Genomic DNA, 22,431 nt, shown 5'->3' with positions numbered 1-22,431 from the left:
GCCATCAGATTTTTAAAAAATGACGATGCTGATATTTAACAAAATGCCAAATATCAACACTGATAGCTCTCCTACACTAATCAGTCCATCCATATATGCTACTGCTTTGAGTGAAAGCTGGCTGAACTAAGCTTTAGTGGCGTACACTGAACTTTTCAAATTAAACATGAAGAGGATTTGACCTTCAAGCTTTTCTACATTAAAGGCATAACTTCAGTAAAAAAAAATGTTGAAAAAGTTGCACAAATTGGGCAAAATTTGTGGTAGTAATGTTAAATAAAGGCAACTGTGCCTTCGTTTTACTTTAATTTAGATTATCAGACATGCCTCAAATGACGAACACACCTAAGTGTTTGGTATAATAACAGCACAATTAGCATTGATTCATAATTTTAACTGTTTTCATTAAAAAAAAAAAAAAAAAGTGTCATCACTGAAATTGTCCATTCAAACTTTTGATAGAGACAAAGAATGATCGAAGAAGGTGAGGTAGGGAGGGAGGTAAGAGGGGTGAGGCAGAGCAGAGTGCTTTCAGTCAAAGCGTACGGCATCGACCACCTCCGTCTCCCAATCAATTTTCCACAAAAGCTTTTCAAAGCAGACAAGAAGAAAACGGCGAGAGGGAGCGAAAGAGCATGAGGGATGGGGGGTAAACAGCCAAGGACGAGTGCAAAAATGAGGATGGATGTGTGGCGGAAGGATGAAAGAATCTAACTACAGACAGGATGAAGACAACGTAGAGTAAGAAGTCTCGCGATGGTGCACATCAAAACTAGTCGACTACAATAAGATGCTGTTGACATTTTGTTCGGGTTGGATTGTGCATTTAAGTCAATTCCTAGCTGAAAAGCGGCCACTGATCGACTTTGAATCAAGTCTGTTTCTCAATTAAATAAATAAATACTTCACCTTCAAATACATGCCTCTTTTTTCCCCACCAGAAAAAACACAATAACTATAATTACCTTAGTTCAGTTCAATTAACTGATGAGCCTATGTGAACTGATGCTAACCAAAATAGCAGCACCTAGCGAGAAGCATGAAAACAGTCTTTGTGATGAATACAAACGTGACATTTTACTGCTTCGTCACTTGTATTTTGGTAACAAGTTCCCTGGAAGTATAATTAATCAATTTGTGAACTTAACTTGCTTTTTTGGAAAAAGTCAGCTGGGATAGGCTGTGACCTGAATGATAAGCAGTACAGAACGTGGACTGGTGGATGGATAATACATGACTTACCCCTAACAGACAAGCGACCCTCTCTGCTGTTGATTGTTGGCTAGCATACGAAGAAATGCAGCAAGCACATTAACTCAATGACACTAATGCGCTGGCAGGTTAACTGGTCGCGCCCCCGCCACATGTCACAGTGGGACTACGCTGCAGCTGATCCTGCATCAGCCCAGATTCCAAACAATCTCTCCCTGGCCTTCGCCTCCCGGAGGCTGATTTCATCGCTCACCATGGCGACAGCCGGGTCGGCGGGTGCTGGCCTTTACGTCACAGCGGAGGCTCACACGACCGGCAGATATGCCCGTACACGCTCGCCCATATCACGTCGGCACCCATAGGCAGGACGTGAGCGATCACGCTGAGCGAAAGCCAGAGCTGATGACAGATAGCGGCAACCTGGCATGGATTTATTTTATACAAACACGTCTACTCTACAAAAATCACAAATAGCGCTACCATTAATCCGAAGGACACGGGAACTTGGCTATGACGTCTACAAAAAAAAAAAAGAAGGAAAAAATGAAAATATAATAGAACATTGTGCACCGCCAAACCCGCCACTATAAACAAAATGTGAACAATCGGTTACAATAACTGTCAAAAAAATGTCTTTCTTCTTCAGATTAAATCTGGCTGGGGGCTCATAGTGAGGTTGGCCATCATTCTTTACAAATAAGTGTTTATTGAAGATATTTTTAGAGATAATATGGGATAAAAGGCGACACACCAGCCGGTTCTTTGCTGGAGGTATTTTTACACGAGAGGGTAAGGATGTGGGTCAAAGCGGCGAGCTCAGGGTCAGCTTCACAATGCCTGCTGATTATCAGCTGCCGCGAAGGTGACAAACACTGTGTCAGCACTGTATCGTAATTTCCTGCAAGCACCATTATAGCGGCAGATTGCAGACACAGATAGCAGATAAGTAAGTCTGACTTACAGCAGCTACGAAAAGCTCATAATACATTGTTACTGGTTTCCCCCCTCTTCCCCCACTCATCCGTGTGTTGGCGGTGCTATTGTGTGAAAAGCGTGTACTGGTATGTAAGCAAAATACATGCACTGAACACTTCATTAAGTTCACGTACACCTATGAATATGAATATATAGTAGGGGCACACCGATCAATCGGCCTGCCAATTTATCGAGCCCGATTTATCGGTGATCAGCCAATCCTTGGAAAATAAACCGATCGTTTCCACCGATCTCATTTCCCCCCTTTTTAAGTGTTCACTAAGTGATGAATGTGACAACATCACAAAATTCCAAACTCGTGTGGCGTGAACATACGTCAATCAATCAAATTAGATCAAAACAATAATATTACAAAAATAACCCATCTGTGACTTTATTACCTCAACTTTATATGCCTCATGAAAACAATATTTCAAAGTGGACTTCTTCAGCAGTGAAGTTATCTAGACACAACAGTAAATAAATAATTAAGATAAGCATATAAAAAAATAAAAGCTGTTATTTCCTCAAAATTGCAGTCTTTATAATTTGAAAATTGCTTTCTACCACGCTGATGTCCACTTGAGTTGGATTAATTGGTCGGCCTTATTAGATTGTGCAGTTGTATTTAATGAAGTAGCTGGTGAGTGCATTTCCATTTAGGTTCACTTTAAAACACCATATCATGATTTCTGATTTACGGGAATACACATGAAAAGAATGTGATTGAGGAGAAGAAAAAGATGTAAGGATACAAGAGGGAGACAGGTGATAAGACTGCAGAGAAATAGAAATGTGAAAAAATAGATGAAGGATATCAAAGATGACAGGTAGAAAGTACTCAAAGGGAACGAAGGGAGGTTGAGAGTGGGGGGTGGGGGGAATCAGAGGTACAGAAACAAGGTCAGTGAAGGACAAGGAAGGGAAACTGAATAAATCAAACACTGGAAGGTATAAAGTTGCAAATGAAATACCTCAGGTGAAGCGCGAGCATAAACAAATCTTTTTTTTTCAACCCGCTCAGAAGTTATTGTAACTGCTCCATTTCACATGTGAACACGGCAAGGTGAAACCTAAAGTGACGCCTCATTATTCGGAGACTTGCCTCCGCTCAGCCACATGCAGCAGGCCGATGGATGTTTTGTAAGGCTTGAGTAATCCACGCATACACGGACGGGCTTTTAACAGCGCAGAGATTAAAGGCGGAACGAGCTGGAATGTCAGTAAGCAGCAGAAATGTTTTCGATGAACTCACGTGCTGAATAAAGCCCAGGTTGCCTTGTCCTGGTCTTTTGAAGAATATGAATGGAAAGCTATGTAAAGCCTCTTTAGAAATATTTTGAAAAGGGCATCATTTAATGTTATATGACAGCTGGGATAATTGGTTTGGCTTGCCGAACCTCAACTGTTCAACAAGTTGGAGCAGATACTTCAAGGAACTACTGTATATATATGGCTGCAGATATCAAATATTACCCTATCAATTAATCATGTTTGTTTTACTATCTATGATGATGGGGCAGTGAGGCTCAGTGGTAGAGCGGTTTTCTCACACCCAGAGGTTGTGGGTTCGATCCCGTGCCATTGTGACCACACTGACCACGTCGAAGTATCCTTGAGCAATATACTGAACCCCAAGTTGCGATTTGATGGTCTTGTAAGGTGGAAAAGCGCTATATAAAATAAAGTACCATGAGATTTCTTTTTTTAAATGTCAAATATTTGCCTTGGCCCAACAGTGAGGCAACTTAAAATAATCAAAAAGATCATGTAGTGCACAGTCACAACAAATTGCGTTTCTCTTCTTACCTGTAGTTTCAATAAATCGGATACACTTCTCAATGAAAACTGGGATTGGCCTCTCTGGAGTTACCGCGGTAACCAGGGGCATTCCAAAGTAGTTGCTCTCAATAGGTTTGGAGATGGAATGTCTCGGCTTGGCTCGCTGTTTCTGAAAGAAATTAAAGACGAGATTGGTGGGAGGAATCAAGAGTTGAGTGGTTTGTCTTGCTTGTTTGACACCACTAACAAAAGGACTTTTGATTGGATGGAAACACGTACAGCTTACGGTAGCAAGTATACACATGAGCGAGCACACACCCATGCCGCACATTCCTTCAAAGCGTATATGATAAGCAATCATTTGTTCAATCCTGTTTTCAGCCTGTTCTGCATATCACTAAGATAGACATCACTATGGCGCCGCCATATTTTTTTTCTCCATCGGAAATATGTTCAAGCAAACTGTAATTCCTTAACACCCAAACATTCTCTTCCTGCCTCCGTATGGCTGTACCGTAATTGTACTGAACGTTAATGGTTTTGGCTGGACATGTTTTGAAAGCCCCCCCAAGGCCTGCATCTCTAGTAAAGTCTGTCAGGCCCCCGAGGCTGTGTCCTGGCAGGCTGGTTGGTGGGGCCGGGGATGCATGCTTGGCTGGGCACATAGACAGTAGCAGCAGAGCAGGCCTGACAGAGCAGTGGAGGAGAGCTCATTAGAGAGACGGAGCCCAGAGTGGCCTCTGCTCCAGATACTGGCCTCACTGCACTACACTGAAGGTTTTCCATCCTGCTCCTACACACAGTGAAACAGCAATACACAGAGACACAAGCAAGGAAATTCTAATTAAGACTGAGAAGCTGAACAGAGACTGACCTGTGCATTTGCCGCATTGGCAGCTGAATAAACAAAGTTGTCCTTCGCATGGACCCATTGTTAGTCATTGTCTTCCATCCAGCCTCTTCAGTGATGCCTCACTTGCTCTCCAATATTTGCAGATATTAACCGCTCTTGGGCAAATGTGACAGACATAAAGCAGCCACAATGGCTGACTTACTGGAAAGGATTAATGCTAAGGAAGCTTGAAAGCCATATAGTCAAAGTCAATAGGGCTCTTGCTCTGACATTAGCAGGACCTTAAAAGTTTGAAGAGGGATTAATAAATCCATTGCAGGCTCCAACTATCACTATTATGAAACCTGTATTAACTGTACTGTCAAATTTTGCCTGACAGGTTACAGACCAAAACAGTAAGTGAATCATAATTCATTTATGCTTGTGCATTTTCTGCACTGTCAATTGGATTTTTATTTTTTTTAAATAAAGGGATTGGAAATGAAAACAAATCGATTAATCAACAAAATAGTCGGCAGATTAATCAATTGTACAATTAATCGTTAGTTGCAGACCTAAATCAATTATATAAAAAGATCAAAGCAAAATCGCTGCCTCAAAATTTCACAGGGATCATTGTAGATGCAAACCTAGTTAAACACTACCTTTGATACGTGATGACGCATATAGCAGTAGTCAAATTGCACTACCGTAATAATACATGGCTCTGTAGGGCAACAGCATTTGTGCTTTGTGGCACACTGACAAAACAGTTCAGCCTTCTGTTCCAAAACGATTTTGACGCCTCTCTGTCCTGACATAAAACAAGCAATCTAAATAAAAAGGAACATTGTCAGCTCTGTCTGCGCTCTTTATTTCTCCCCAGCGAAGTTTAATATCTTTGTAGGATTGTGTTGTCTATGCCGGACTAATCTCCCACTCTCCTACTTCTTGCATGAGGACACTCGAGTGGAGCTAGGTGACAGAGGAATTCAAAACATTCCACTTGGAGGCTGAGGACAAATGAAAAAAAGCTGCAGGAGAGAGCGCGGGGAAATGTTTCCGGCCCCTCGCTGAGTGAGGGAGGGAGAGCAAGACTGTCACACAGGTTGCAGATGCCTCAGGTAAATGGAGGGGGGTGCGAATGGGACTCGGAAAGCCGTTTCAATTATTTGTTGCTGGCCGTCACAACTCAGAGTTGGCGGTACCCTCGGGCTCACAGCGGATCTCAGATGTGTTGACTGCTTAAAAAGTCAAAGCACAGTATACTTCCCAAGATGAACGGATAACTCAAAAACATCCACACTGCCGGGTACCCTGAGGGGATCCCAGGCTGGAGCAGATTGTAAATGGAGTCCTTTTTAGTGGGGCCAGCTGTGTTAGAAACACTGTGATAGAAAATGATCACTTTTTTTGACTGAAACAATGGCGTTTAATGTGGATATCTAAACATGCTATTTGAGAGTCACTAATTAGCGCAAAAATGATGATCCAAACTCTGCAGGATTGGATTTGTTTTGAAAAATATACTATGCATGTAGATCACTTTTATTGATTTTCACCGCCGCCATTCTGGGGTCACAGAGTTCAAGGGAAAGGTCAGTCTAAGGGGGCCTGCAACCTTGCTTATGTAGGTCACAGACTGTGGGCCATCGTCATGATAGTGTGGCCGGTAAACAATCTGGCTTCCTAGCTGCCAAGCTGTTGATAAGGCATAATGAGTCAAATTTACAAAAAAACAAAAACAAAAAAAAACAATACAAAACACTTGGATGTTGTAGCCATTGAGTGATAAAAGACAGACTTCACACACTTCATAGACCTCACAATGAATGTGTGAAAACCTGTTCCACCCTACTACCCGGCATGGTAATTAGCGCACAAGTGCAACATCGACACAAGGGCCTTCTGTACCATGCAGTGCAAGAGAAAGAACAGCATACCAGGACTGATAAACAGTTTAAGGTCAAAAGTGTCACTGCAGGGCTGGGGGAGTAGAGTGAGTGGAGGGTGATACCTACGAAAAACACTCCACTTGAAAGGAGTCAAGTCTAAATTGGCAAGAGCAGCATTGTCACTGATCACAAAGGAAATATCATTTACGCCTCAAGTTAAGTATGCCAGGTTAAGAGAAAAATCAAGCTTGAAGGCAAAATACATATTCATTTTGTTTTAACATGAAGAATGAACACCTTAAAAGCTTTATTGAGGGCAAAAATGTAATTGTTAAATTTCGGGCATGTACTTTCTTAACCTACAATGTCAGAGTCACACACTGCAGTCCAGAATCAGGTAGTATCAGTGACATAACAGTTGTAAATGATTGCTAGCAATCATGTGGATGAAAAGTGCAAGTGTTCACAATTTTTACACTGGTCTGCATTTAAAGAATAACATTAAAAAAAAGTGCAGGTGAATAGGCCTGCCTTTATTGACTGTGAATGTCTTCCAACTGCAATCAGAGTTTAATGAGCGGAGTTTTTATTTTGCCTCTGATAACCAGCTTGTATGGAGGGATCTCACAGAGCGGTCAGGGACAATGTAGCAAATGTGCTTTTAGGATCCTCTAAAGTCTGTCATGTTTTCACTGTGCGAGGCAGCCCGAATGCAGAGATTACACTAATTAGTCTTCAACTTCAGTGATAAGTTATCCACCAAAGGAAGCAGGTGTTGGTTCTCTGCCAACACCTAATTATACTTCTACTCTAACCATAAATATATGCATGCGCAAAACGTGCTGTATTGGTGCGCAAGAACAAAATAACAAGTGGCACATTATATGGAAAATAATTACATTGCACTTTTCAGAAAGGAGTTGAGTTGGCTGCTGTGAAAACACAATTCTTAAAGGACTTACAAGAGCGGTGTACTCGTTTAATATTAATGTGCAATACTGTGGACTAATGAACACTTTATGAATTGCTTTACTGAATAAATAATAAAGTGTATAAAATAATAAATCACTCAGCAATTCATTAGGTATGCCTAGATCGAAAAAGTATCTTTGTGTGGACTGTTTTTGTATTTATTTTTATTTCAAGTGAATGCAGTTGATTTATACTCTATTGTGAGCAGTGTTATGCATTCCTATTTTTAAGAAATGACTAGATATAAAGGTCCTCCCCCAATCCAATGTAATTCATATGAACAGCATTGAAAGTGACATTCTCCGAGTGTGTTATCACAATTAACTTGACACAGTCACATTCAATCTTTAGAAACACTGACCTTTGTATTTCTGCGCAGGCTCTTCAGGATGTTTCTCTTTTTAGGATCCTCGCTCTCCTCAATGGAACTGTCCTTTTGGGCTCCTCCATCGTCTTGGCTAGCCTTGGGTGGACCCCCCATTTCATCGTCGCTGCCTATTGAGAAGCTCGTCCTAAAACTGCTGAACTTTCCAAGCCGTTTAGATCTATCTCTGTAAAGTTTGGGCTTTATCCCAATGGCTGACATCTTCCTTCTGCGTTCCAACGAGCTGCTATCAGCCTCACTGTCTGACCCGTTGCCCCCTGCACTCCCATTGGCGTGACCTTTGCTGGCGTTGCGTATGGTGATTATCTTACCCTGCGTGCTATCATGAGGGACAGAGTAAATGCTCTCCTCTTCTCCATGTCGAGGTTTACTCAAAGCATCCATCGGCTCAGCATAGTCCGAGGGATCGTAGCCACCGTCACTACCTGGAGCCCAGGTGACAGCTTGAGGCAAGGAGCGTCGGTTGGTGCCAGTCTGCTGCTCCATGTAAGGGCTAAGATTGACTTTGCGGACAGGTTTAGGTTTGACTTGAGGAGGCACCTTGTTGTTCAACTTGCTCTCAAAAGTGCTGAGCTCAGAAATGACAGAAAATGTATCACTTGAATCAAGATCTGGTAGCTTGAAGCTTACCAAATGGGAGCCGAGACTTCCGTCTTCCCTAAGGGTAGGGTAAGGTGGTGAAGGGTCAATATCATCTTCGGAGTCCATAAGCATGTTAACTGGACTGGGAGAGCCACAGCGGGGGCTGGTGCTCTCATTGGTGCATGCTTCAGCTACATTGTCGTACATGTGTGTAGCCTCAATAATAGTGCGCTTCTCCACTATCTCCTTGAGAAAAGATTGGAAAAGATCTATTTTATGAAGCCCGCCGACAACTCCACCATGCCCGCATATAATTGTGTTAAACCTTGCATCAATTTCATGAGCCAGTTCCTCTCCCTGACTGACCTGTTCCCTAGCCGATTCTGAGTCTGAAAGCTCCATTTGGCTTTCCCCAACTGCTAACAACTGGACTGGAATGATGTCTTGAACCTCACAGAGGAAAGCACATAAAGTTTCTAAAGAGGCTTTGCGGCGAGCAGAGTAAACCGCTATGTAGCCATGGACCAGCTTCGTCTTGCGCAGAGAGAATGAGGAATGGAAGGAAAGCAACGACAGCTCAATCGACTGCCTCTGACCACCTGTACTCAGATCCAGCAGGACAGAGGTGCCACTGTTGAGGTTGCTAGTAGGGCGACAATGCTGGGGCAACAAGAAAGGAGCAAGGAGCTGGTCTAGATCGTATGTGTCTCCACACATGAGGCACATGACAATCTTGAGGTCTGATTCTACAATTGGTTGGGACTGAGAGTCTCTGAAGGCAGTCAATGAAGGGGGTAGGGGTGGTGAGCTGCTCCGTAGGCTTCTCCGAGACTCTAAGAGGCCTCTCAACATCTGGTTGAGATGCTTCTCATTGAAATTGCGCCCATAGCCCATGCCTGGGGAGGCTGGGTCTAGGTAACGACACTGCTGCTTCGCAGCCACCTGCAGTCCTTGCTGGATAAGAGTCTGAGCCGTTTCTCCTCCAATATCCCCTATGGAACCCACCCCACGCTTAGTCACAAGCAGGAGGAAAAGTGGGAGTTGGGTTAAAATGTTTTCTCTGTCCCTTCTACTTATGGTTGACTCTCTGAGCTTTTCAACACTCTCAACGACATATGACAGTGACTCCTTTGAGTTGTACAAACACAGACAACCATGGGGTGCAAAGGTTGGTGTGTGGAAGGAATTAACTGGCAGACGTACATTGCCCTCTATGGGGCGAAGGGCTAATTCATATATCTTTCCATCTAAAACATATCTATCATCACTGGTACACAATGCCCTGATTTCATTTGCCATCTCTCTGGCAAGACCATCTTTCCCTAGTATGACCAGATTTATCCTTTCCGCCCTGCCCCCATCCAATCTTGAACAATCTGGTGACGCGTAGCGAGTGGGGAACCTGGAAGCAAGTATCTGTTCAAGTTTAGAGTCAACACAGTGAGGGCTGTTGGGGCAAGTGTCCTTTGTCGGGTGGTAGACAAAGTGTATATGTTTCAATACCAAAGCATCCCTCTCGGCCTGCAGCTTCTGTAGGGCTTTAAACCTTTGTTCTTCGCCCAATACTTCCTGAATGGCTCCCATCTTTTCTTTACTTGGCTTTGCATCCACCTCCAGTTCATAAAAAAGCTCAGAGTATTCAAGAAGCAGTTCTTGGAAGTCCTCTTTAGCTCTGTCAATAATCTCCTTCTGGTGTTTGTTGTAGATATCCAGATATTCCGCTTCATCAAGCCACTGGTAGAAGTCTTCATTCATGATGAAGCTCCGAGACTCCTCCCATGGTTTGCCTGGAGTAACGAATGGAGATACACTCAGCTTCTCCTTGAACTCCCATCTCATTTCAGCTCGTTTGCGGTCATTCCTGAGCTGCTCTAGATGCGTCTCATAAATAGCCTCAGCTGTGCGAGTTTCAAGGAGGTCCTGGGGGATACGATCATCCTCCATGTTGTCAATGTGGGGCGTGGTCTCCCATGGTGTGTCATCTAATACAACAAACCAATGGGAAAAATCTCTCTTGGTCTCCAGTACTTTCTGAACTCCAGACCAGCTCAAGTGATCTATCTCATCCAACTGTGGTAATAGTATAGACAAAGCCTGTGGCAGGGTACTTAGATATGCTTTCCTGCGTTTCTCTATATGATCTTGCTTTAGCCTATGTACATGTTGTTGGAAGAGTTTCTTTGCTTTAGCTGTCCCCTCAAGAAATACATAGTCCTTGTACTCTGGGGCTGTCTGCATGCGACGATTGACAGTGGGCCATAATTCATTATGGTTCTTCACAATTCGGTTGACAAGCCACTCGTAGCGGTCCTTGGCTGAGGCAATCTGTTGACTCTGCTGTTTCAGCGCCTCAAAGTAAGGGATTATTTTGGGCTTTCCCCTACCTTTGTCAATTAGTTGAACAAGTGTCATAAAGGCTAAGTCAACATTGACATTTGAGCGTGCTGATGTTTCGACCACCTGGAGGTTTTTCTTTGCTAGCGCAAAGGTGTGTGAGTCCTTAATGTAGCGCTCAACTCCTTCATCACATTTGGTGAGAACCAATACCACGGGTTTCTTAGTTTTGGCAAGTTGGTTGTACAGGTTTGTAACAAACTTCATCTGATCCTCAAAGCTGCGGTTCATGCCCCTGCTAACATCCACACAGAGTAAGAATCCATCTACCATGAGCTTGCCCTCAGGCATCTGTTTCTGCTCAAAGTCTTGCTCTAACCCCAACTGGTCTGTGCAAAAGTACATCAGCTTCTCAGCTGAAGCTAACTTGGTGGATGCGGCTCTCTTGATATATGGCTGCAGTGCGGTGCTTCGGTGTGGCTGGAATGTCTGGTCGTCAATGAATTCGGTCTGTTCCACAACATTCATACGGCACTCTGGCCCCTCCTCCGTGGTCCTCCCAGCCTCTCCCCAGAACAGAAAGTGGTCATTGTTCACTACGCGGCCTCCAAAGTCACTGGTGCTGAGAACAGAGGTGTGGTCCAGGTAGAAATCATCAGCACTTGGCCGAACAAAGCGATTGCACAGACAGGACTTGCCCACTCCACATTGGCCCTTTTCTTTCTCTGTACCGGACAGCCCGACCACGACCAGGTTGTAGATGGGTGCCCGGACATCTTGCTTTTTGGCCATCATCATCGCTGGCAGAAGCTCATCCTGTCATGCTTGCCTCAAGCTCTGACGAGAGAGGGAGGCTGCCAAGGACACAGGGATCCCATGCAAGAGGATTTCACTGTACTCGGATCTGACCCTGTAAGACAGACAAAGGAAGGGAGACGGGGAAGGGAGAAGGGGAAAATAGAATTAATCGAGTGACACTGAAATAAAACACATTAAAATGACAAACTATATTAGTGGAGTTATAGAGCCTCTCATCTTAATTACTATAGACTGTGCTGATAATCATGTTTAATTTGTGATCCCATTCCTTCAATGGCAGTTTCCTGGAAAGATTTAGGTCAATAGCAAAGCTGCTGGAATGCAATGCATTACTTAAACTATCTCTAGCTCAGCAAAAGAGAATTCCTCCCTTCAACAGGATGACACTGTGAACAATGGGGGCATCCTCATTGTTGTGACAACATTTTGGGGCTCTTAACTGATATATTAAAACAATCTGGGTCTTACTGTAAAAAAAAAAAAAAAAAAAAAAAAAGTAGTGGGTCTTGCTGCTTTCAGAGGAAACATTATCAGCATAATGACACACATACACAGCAGTAGAAACTAGCACATCAAACTCCCATCACCCCAAACGAAAGATCCACACGACAAATAGATGAAAGCATACAAGTGTTCCAACTTACTAATTGGCCAACTAGGGAAAGCCATCTGCATTTTAAAAGCAGGAAAGTCTGTTTGCTGACTTGTCTCAAAATCAAAAACATGTTTTCCTACTTTTCTCAAATGGCAAACAAATCAGATATAACTGATTTAAAATCACTAATGTGCCAACAGCCATCTAACAGTAGATGCAACAATTTAGTGTTATGTTAGCATCTGAACAAGTACACATTTATTTAGTAGCTTAATCAGCATATAATGCATTCTGTCATGAAACACGGTCTAAAAATAAATCAACAAGAGACGAGAATTCTCTTCATTAGAAGGAATCTCGCTGACAGCACAATTTGTAAGGCACACAACTCTTCCAAAGCTGCCAGCCAGCCAAACACAACTCTTATTCGTGTCTTAACGTAAGCATTTAATACACTAAAATAAACCTGAACACTATTATTCAGCATGAACTGCTAGTGAGAAAGAATAAAATCAAACCAAACCAAGCCTGCACTGCTGCTGTATAGTCTGTGGATGCACATTCATCTTTCAACATTGAACTTCAAAAGTATGGATCTGTTGTTCTTGAGGGGCAGTTGGTGAAGGAGAACAGGCAGCAGGAGTTACAAAATAATAAATAATTCAAATTAAAAAAACAAAAAAAACAAAAAAAAACAGTGGTTCAACTGCATGTTGAAACCACACAACTGTCATGTGTCAACCATGGCATACAAAGCGGATTTCCGGTTTCATTTTAAAAAGCTGAGTGGCATTTGCTTAATCAAAGTTCAAAGCTGACAGTTAAAGCAAGGCCATTACAACCTGGCTTTTCTATAATTACTATAAGAAAAAAAAATCTAATCTAAATTACAAAGGAAACATTCCCTACCGTGTTTTGCCTGGTAATAGACAAAGAGGAAATCATTATCAAAAAGAATGCCTTGTTTTTTGATGTTGCTAGACAGAGGAAATATGCATAAAACATTTATCAAGGTGTTTCAGCAACAAAATATAGTCCCCCTCAAAATGATAGCAATAATGTACTAACATGTAGACCTAGTTATGGTCTATTCTTCATCAGGAATATGTAATACACAATCTTATCCTATCAGTGCATTAGCTTTTCCTTTTGTGTCTTTACACACCACTGATCAATTTAAAAGTACAGACAAGGAAGGTGGCAGAGCTTTCAACGTCTTAAATCTGTAAACAGCAGGAATCTTTATGGCAAAAACTGCCTCCTGAGTGACAAACAGGCATGAGAACTTCCTACTTTAGACCTGCGGGACAGCTGACCTACATTAGGGTAAGCAAACATGCCTGGACATGTGGACACAAAGAGAATAGTCAAATGATTCCCTTTTGTAGCATGCTGGAGATCATTACTGACAATAAAATCTAGCTGGTCACCACTTAAGTTCCTACATCCGTGATGGCATTTGAGCCCCAGTAGTAGGACAGTGTAGTGTTTTGTATGGGAATTATTTGTGTCAACATGGTTAACAATTTATGTCTCAGGGCCAATTTTCACAGAACCATCTTTACCAACAACTGAGAAAAAGACATTTTATTAATGCTTCTCCACCAAAGTGTACATTTTTAGAGCAATCACTCAAATTCTCATACCAGATATACTGAGCAGCTCATGTTAATTACGACAACATTGCTGTTTGTGAACCTAAAAAAGTGAGACAAACTTTCATTTCTACGAGATCATCATCATCCTCGTGAAAATGGCAAAAACAAAAAGCAAAAAACAAAAACAGAAGAGTCAAACTCAAAAGCAGTTTTTTGCTTTATAATATCTGATTGACAATGACAAAACTCCATCTTACAAGATGTGGGGATGAAAAGTTTAACGGCAGGTGGAGGATAAATAACAGTTCCTGAGACTGACTGCTATGCCTATGAGAAACTGACAGAACAATAGAACACAAATGGCAATAAAACTGCACAAATCTGCCTATTTCAACAGCATGCTGCCTACTGGCAGACTAAGAGCAGCATTTCTTAAACAATAGATGTATTCATTTGGAAACACTTTCCCCTGTTTGGGTAGACCTTTAAAACACAACAGTCTTAAATGAACTAGCTTTAGAGCTGTGAAGAAGCTATTTGCTGCTCCGCCCCGAGGCTTGGTGTCTGGTGCGCATGTCCAACCACATACCAGTGTCTCGGGGCCGAGAGTTAAGGCAGAAATGGGTTACAGCCTGTGCTGCTATTTGAATATCAGCTTAAAAACTGGACAGTAAACAGAAAAACAAGAGTGAGAGAATAGGAGGTGGTGGAAGAAGTGCAGGAAGGACTGGAAGGAGTCATTTGGGGGAGGAGGCAGAGGGTGGGAAGTTAGCACACAGGGAGAGGATGAGGGTATGGAGAAGAATGGTTTGGAGGGGAAGGGGATAGAGGTCAGTGGCCCAGGGCATGTGAGCTGCACACTGGAATCCCCTCAGGAAAGAAATGGCAGGGTGTGGTAAAGTGTGGATGAGTTAAGGGTCAGGGTCTAACACTAAGAGGCCATTTACCCAAGACCAGTTTTAATAGAAGACTGCTAAAAAGTGGTGGTTTGTTGGAAATCCCAATGATGTTTGGGGACCTGACTTGCTAACATGTCATCAACTATTGGCCTTACATGCATAAGATTACTTAGAAGTCTGGATGGAAGATGTGTTAAAAAGGAAAAGGAAAAAGAAAGATATAAATGACGAACAATAACAGTCTTGTTAGTGTTGTTTATTGTCCATATGGAGGAATGCCTTGTTTGAGCCTTCACGGGGTAGCTGCATTCCTCTCATTACACAGCTAACAAGAGTTCAGGAAGGGCAGAGATCCAGCCAAAGCTCACTCTTGCCAACTACATGCAAAGAAACAACAACACAAGATGAGGCGAAAAATAATTCAAGACAACTATTCCTAGAAACTAACGAATGTTAGCTGCTGAAGGGGAACATTGCGCACCTCGGCCGCTGACAACATCAATGATTAATCCCCCAGATATCCCTGGGATATTCCTTGAGGTAAATCATTTCCATAATGACAGTAGCATTTGAATTTTTTCTGCTGATTGCCACATATTTTGTAATGAAAGGTGCTCACTGAAGAATCACGCTTGCGAGATTGCCTCGCCAGCCTTTTGCGGGTACAGCGTAATCCACTCAGGAGGGAGGGGAATTGACAAGGTCATGACTACTGTGATGACGATGATGGTGGTAGAAAGGCAAAAGTGGGAAAGTCTACCTCTCACCTTTTTTCCCCCTCCCATTTGGTGCAAATATGTTTTCCCTCTTTCACTTCTGCATGATGCAAGTATGCAAGCACCTCCTCCAACCTCGCCCTTATTGTTGTTCAGCTCGTGTGCTGTCACCCCCACTAATATTAACTTCATGTTATAGATTTCCCATTCCCATCAGTCAGGATTGTCTCTCTGGCCATCATCCTCTTCCTCCCCATTCATACCACCGTCTCGGGGGATGTGTTGTCCATTAGTAAGAAATTGGAGGTTGAGGGCAGGAGATAGAAGCTGTGGGTAGGGACACTCCTTGCACTTTGACCACTTCCTGGTCGTCATGTGCTCCCACTTTGAAATGGTACAGAAGGACAAATGTACAAATTGCGAACAGGTCTGATGTACAACCACTAGTGAGCCCATGGACACACCTATTAAATAACAACAACTAACAATAGCAGGCATAACTAAACTATCATTATGATTATTAATAGAGTATTTTATCATACAGCAATTCAGGGTGCTTATTTGCAGAACTCCGGAGGGCAGTAGATTTCTATCAGGGTTTAAAAAAAAAATTAATGAACTAAATAAACAGAAATTCAAAAGAATCAACAGCACAGTATATTACAATTAAATGGTAAATGGAGTGCTTTTTCTACACATACGGTGTCCAAATATTTTACATTATTATATTATTATATGCGCCTGCTCACAATGCCCCAAGGATTCAACAGTTCCTGGCCCCAAAGAACATCGCTGTGCTGGAGCAACTGCAATACTCATGCTCTGGTTCGAGGGGTGGGTTGGACAACGGTAATTTTAGGCCTTTACTGAGAAGTCGGTCCCCCCCAAAAAAGAAGTGAGAAATATTTTCCGTGCCAAATTGTCTTCCCAGTCTGTCCCTGTCGGGTCAAGACAATGGCAGTGCAGAGGATGCTGAAAGAATGCATGCATAAAGGTGTGACAGACAAGGCTGGGAAGGTGCTTCAGACTCGAGGGGGATTACTTTATAACAGAACACCTAAGAGTTTAAACTTGAAATATATCTTCTGTGACACCAGGCCTGGAACTTTTCTTAACACACCTCAAGGCACGGCTGAACACAGTGGTAAGATTTATTTTGCTGAGACATCATGGTATGCAAAAACAAGAGGGTGAAAATGTACCCCCTTGATGGTCTGATTTACCCAAAGAGAGTAAGGAATTCTCTGCAACAAAAAAAATAATGGATGATATTAGGGCAGGTATATAGCTGTTGTTGCCTGTGCATGTATTATGTAACAAAAATGCCCGTCTGCATGCAAACGTGAAAATAGAGATCATTAGTCACACATTCATGGTCTGATCTACAAGACTTGCAGTGGGATTATAGACACTAGCTAGAGTTATTTGCGCTGTCGCAAATGGGGCTGTCTGTTCATTGGTACCATCCGATCGCACGGTGATAAAACAACTACGGAGAAACGTTAAGAAATCCCTTCATGTCTGTCATACCTCACTGCACATATGGACATAAAGCACATAAGCCTACATTTATTACTGCACCGCTTAAGAGAATATACAGCATAAGATGGTTATCTGTCCTTTTCTACTTATAGCTCACTTCCACCCCTTCCCCCTGCCCGCCTGGCACTGTGGCGATACAGCGAACACCAATAGACCTCCCGAGGAGAGTGGCAGACAGATGGACAGAGGGCGGAAGGATGCAGGATGAGGGTACAAGAAAGGATAAGCGGGACAAAGACTCCAAACAAACACACTCAACAAATAAGAATGCAGGATACAAGACAAGAAGGGAGAGGCGACCACGGGCTACGTCGGATCAAAAGGGGTTCTTAAGATAATGAACAGACTATTTGAAGAAGTATAAGGATAAGAGGACAGAGAAAAGTACGTGTGTAACGGCGGTTTAATTTAACCTCTTGCACTGCAGCAGAAGGTCTTGCTGATAGCACCTCTAAATATAATGTGCCGGTGGACTATGACAGCTGGAAGTTCAAACTACTGCCTTATAAATCCTCTCAGCGTCGCACATTTATCCAAAAGTAGTGACAGCGTGGTGTCTACTTCAATGCGGAGGCCATTTCTCTCTAAGTGGACGACAAGAGAGCGGAGATTATAGGACTCAAGTGCTTCCAAGACAATAAGAACAACCTTTAAAAGTTTGGTCAATTTGTTAGCCGTCATTCACAAATATGAACTTTTCATCAGCGAGTTTACAAGCACAAGCTTGTTTGACACTTACAAAATGTATTAATTTAACAATATATTATTTGTGAATGTATCTGCAGACTTAGACGTATCAGTCCATATACAAACTGAAAGTCTTTGTCCAAGAGGTTAGATGACCTAAACAAGCTATACAATCCAAGATGATACAAGAGATAAATCCAGTGTTCTTCTCAAGTACAAACTCATGACCCTCAACATTTCATCTTACACTCTTTTGTAATACCAGCTGGCAGAATGTCTACTGGTGAGATTAGAGTGCACAGTATATAATAATCTTTAACCATATAAACTAAATATGTTTCAACAAATATGCATCGAAGTGCGTCCCTCGTCTCACCTGAAGATAGTGCACTTAAACAGCTCTAACGGCAACAAACGCAAGCATGCAAATATGTACACCGGATGGGATTACCCGCAGGAGACACTGAGCATGTATACACTTGTTGTGTGCTTTCTTATGACAACTTCTTAGTTGAAGGGGATTGAAAGGCTTCGCCTGAATGAGCCGCCAAGTACAAGTGTAATTGGGTTGACGGTTAGTCTCATAGAAGCGGGGAAAGCCCTTTATATCCTTCAATGCATACATCTGGATGCCATTTAGGAAAGATTTTACATTTAGTTTTGAACACATTTATTTGTCTGTTAGGTGCATGACCTAATGTGATATGACAAGTCCAGTGGAATATCTATATTTGAACGCCCCTGGAGTCGTACAATACTGATTTTTACCATAATTGACGGGGGGAAAAAATGCCATTAGAATCGCATATCATATTAAAACAGATAAAGACGTTCCACTGCAATTACATGATAAAAATGTCATGAGTTATACACACAGAGAACTAATATAAATGATACTTTAGTCAGCAAAATCTCTCAAAATTTGGTAATCCCAGGATTTGTTTTACACATCAATCAAAGCCATAATCCGCCTATTAAACACTGAAATGAGGTAATCAAAGCAAATTGTAACGGAAGGAATATTCATACAGCTCATTAGAAACTACAGATTTTGTAAAAGCACAGCAAACAAGTATTCAACTCTAATTGATTTTACTCCCATTTTGAAGAAATTCATTAGTTTGACCTTTAATAAGCACTCACCAAAGTATAGTAAACATGCAATGATGCTAAAGTTGCTACTTGTGTTGCCTTGGAAGTAGCAGGTTTTCACACATTCACTTAGAAAAGATTATGCTGCATTGCATTCATATACGCCCAGCTACACTCTTAGGGGACAGATGGTCCCTCACACACAGACACACAAAACAGTACACCCTACAAGTCCACCATATGCCCAGACGTAGATGTTGTGCCTTCAACATCTCACACACGCCCTGTCTGCACTCTGCTTAACTAGGCAAAGTTTAAATAAATCCTGCTTTTTAAGACACCTCACTTTCTCCACCATGAGTAATTCGCATGCACTGCTGAGTCTTGGGTCCAATTAAATGAGAAAAAGAGAAATGGAGAACAAGGGTCAGCCCGAGGGAAATGAAAGATAGTGTAAACCTATTTCTAAGGATGTATTCAGAAAAGCGTTGCCAGGCTGCCAGTGAACACCACAGCTGCACAAGGCCTGTTCTAGTCACGTTCTCATGTGTGAGAAGGCAAAGGCAGACAGAAGGAGCAATATTTCAACAGCACCAAAAAACTCATCCTGTCAGAAGCACAAGATGACACACGGCCCAATAGGTGCCGTTTCCACTCAGTTGGCTCAGTCCTTATGTGCTCTGATGAAGTCTAATACAGCAGCAAGCAACTTCTAATCTAGACACTGCAATGCAGGGTACTACAGTTAGAGACACACAAACAACAACAGAACTCATGAGTCAGTTTGTCATTACAACATTCAAAGAGAGAGAATTTGCCATTCCCTTTGAAATACATTTTTAAAAGATGTGACTTTTTACCAATAACAAGAAAATGTACTGAAAAGTTTATCTCGAGTCCAAATGTAACTGCAGTGTAAGTGGACAGATCAGATATGCCTTGTCAACTGCGAAAGAGGTTTTTGTTTTTTGTGTCAGTTTTATAGTCCAAAGCAAACAATCTGAAGCAAGTACAATGTACCTCTCATTGGCTAACTGTATGAGTGACAGAGTGAGAACTCAGGAATACTTTGAAAAGGTTGTTTTATTACATTAAAATATATTTAAAGCAGTGGTTGTTAGGCCTTATTGGATGTATTGGAAATCACAAGTTTCATATTTGCATTCACTAAAAAAAGTTAATTGGGATCAAAAAACGATATATATGTGATTGGTGCAAAAAGAACATCAGTTGCACACAAATCACCGTGTTCAAAGAGCAGTACCCACAAACATGAATTTCACGGGGAAAAAACAACTCAATAAATATTTACTGCGGAAGTTCAGAAAGGTGCGACTTCACCTTGGCAAGTGCCTCTCTTATCGTCTACGCAAACAAGGTCTAGTTCCTTTTGTTCATTTGTCTGTCGACCATCCTTGAAAAGGATTGCTCCTATATATATGTTGGAAAAAAACAGTATGCTGCCAATTATGGCCGAGTGGAGTGTGAAGTCATAAATCGTGTTGTTTTAGAATGGACAGGCACATGGTCTTGACCTCTGTCTTGACACACACTAGTTTAAAGCATGTGGGAGGGGCAAAACTTTTTTTATATGGTCTGGAATGTATCCAACACGATAAACGGGGTGAGTGTACTTGGTTTGTTTGTCAAGATAATTAGACACACTGGAACATCAAATTGGCTGACATGATTTTGCAAGAAACAGTTAATTAATGGATTTGAAAATGACAGCTCGCTTTTGAATTCAGGCATTGCTTGTAAATACCAAAGCAGGAGTGGATTTCTTTTTCTTTTTTTTTTATGCTGGAGTGGCTGAAAATTGTGAGCAACGATTATTTTCTGAAAGAAGCCGAAGCCATTTAGCAGCCTGAGTGGGACACGCTACTCAAGTGAGACGAGCAAAAGCAAATAACGACAGTTTTAGGAGAAAATCTTGTCAGGGCGGGTGGAGGTGTGAGCTCAACGAAAGGCTAAACCAACACAAGATGACTTCCAGTACAGTGAGTTGAAAGGGGTGACATCGAGGGATGAAAAGGTTAATGCTGGCAGTTTTTGCTAAGTGCTGAGCACTTGTGGTTGGCTAATGGTATACTGGCAGAGCTACTTCACCATCACTCATATCCACTTCTTACTGTTGTCTGCCTGACAAGACTCAACAAGAAGAGGAGTAATCCCTTGATTTGCAAACTTAACTGCAACATCACAACCACTTTCTGTACCTATTTTGCCTCCTCATATTATCTTTGGACATTTTCCTGAATCTCCAAGTGAATACATATATATTGACCAAATTTGTGGATAAGCAGGAGCTGCATTAAGAGTATCCAGACTTTTGAGTTGAGTTATCTAAAACATATCTTATCTTTTGCTTTTACTTCCCTATTGGGAGTTTCTTTAGTTCACCTTATAGCATTTTTATTTCTCCCAAGTTTTTCTCTGAGCATTAACGTGCAGACTTCCACAAACATGTGATTTTCTTTTTGTTTACACATTAAGTTGAAATTATTTATTCTTGAAAAAAAATAATTGCAATGAAGTGTTAAAAACAGGCTAATGCTACAATTGAAAACACAATTAGATAATGATATATTTGGTAACCAAATGTCAAGGCACCGGCAGTGCCGTTGTAGTAGAACCTTCAATGAATAAAAATGGAAAGTGGTGATATCACTCAAATTGATGAATGAGCAATCATACGATCCATTACTGGTTTATTTACTATTAATTACAGCAAACTCATTTTAGCTACAAAAACTAGCTCTGAAACTAACCCATTTATAAATCATAACATTATGTATGAGTACGTTTTTAGAACACAACAACCCTTTCACTGTTGAGGTGACCTCAATTAATGCTCCCAAAACACACAGTACCACATATCATTTTGAAATCCTTTGGGATCAAAGATCACAGTGTCCAAGAGCACACCAAAAAAGGTACAGGTCTATCTTATGACAACCAGGCTGAGGTCATTAATGTGATTGTCGCGTGTAGACAAAGGATTATTTTTGTCAGCACTCCACTCGACACACATTGAGGGACTTTCGTTTATTGCTTTAACACTTACACCTTTTTCTCTCTCTCCAGTCACCATGAGGAGCATAGTGAGAAAGGCAAGGAAGGGTGAGTCAGTTACTAAGACGACTACGTGGGAGCTGAGTAGGAATAACCTTGATTGGCAGTCTGACCAAATGACCTTGAGTAGGCTTATTTGGAAAACCCACTCATGCTAAGGCAGGCTGGCATCCAAATGGGAGAAAATTCACAGCAAAAAAGTACTTAATGTATTTTTCAAATAGTAGCCTCCGCTCTAAACGCTTCAGTGCCCCCAACAAAACAGTACAATAAATATTTTATTTATTTTTATTTGTTTGTTTTTGAGCAGATCAAACAAATATACCCAATATTCATATTATTGTAATCATAATAATTTCATCTTGGGGATGGCATTTTGTTTTACTAAATGTTAAAAACAAAAATATAAAAAACAAAAATTGAAGACCTCACACCTAAG

At 41.7% G+C, this 22,431-nt stretch overlaps 1 protein-coding gene across 1 annotated transcript in view; it reads right to left on the bottom strand.

Annotated features, from left to right (window-relative positions):
* The window catches only part of arhgap35a (Rho GTPase activating protein 35a), a 58,605-nt gene that overhangs the window by 11,100 nt on the left and 25,074 nt on the right, over positions 1–22,431 (bottom strand). The window contains exons 2-3 of the mRNA XM_077540239.1: positions 8,030–11,879; positions 3,997–4,138 (exon numbers count right to left, since the gene is read on the bottom strand). Of these exons, the coding sequence (XP_077396365.1) occupies positions 3,997–4,138; positions 8,030–11,767 (3,880 nt within the window). The 5' untranslated portion in view covers positions 11,768–11,879. The remainder of the gene's footprint in view (positions 1–3,996; positions 4,139–8,029; positions 11,880–22,431) is intronic.

This window comes from Festucalex cinctus, chromosome 13 (genome assembly GCF_051991245.1).
Source record: "Festucalex cinctus isolate MCC-2025b chromosome 13, RoL_Fcin_1.0, whole genome shotgun sequence".
NCBI lineage: Eukaryota > Metazoa > Chordata > Actinopteri > Syngnathiformes > Syngnathidae > Festucalex > Festucalex cinctus.
This window is presented reverse-complemented; position numbering and strand designations above follow the sequence as displayed.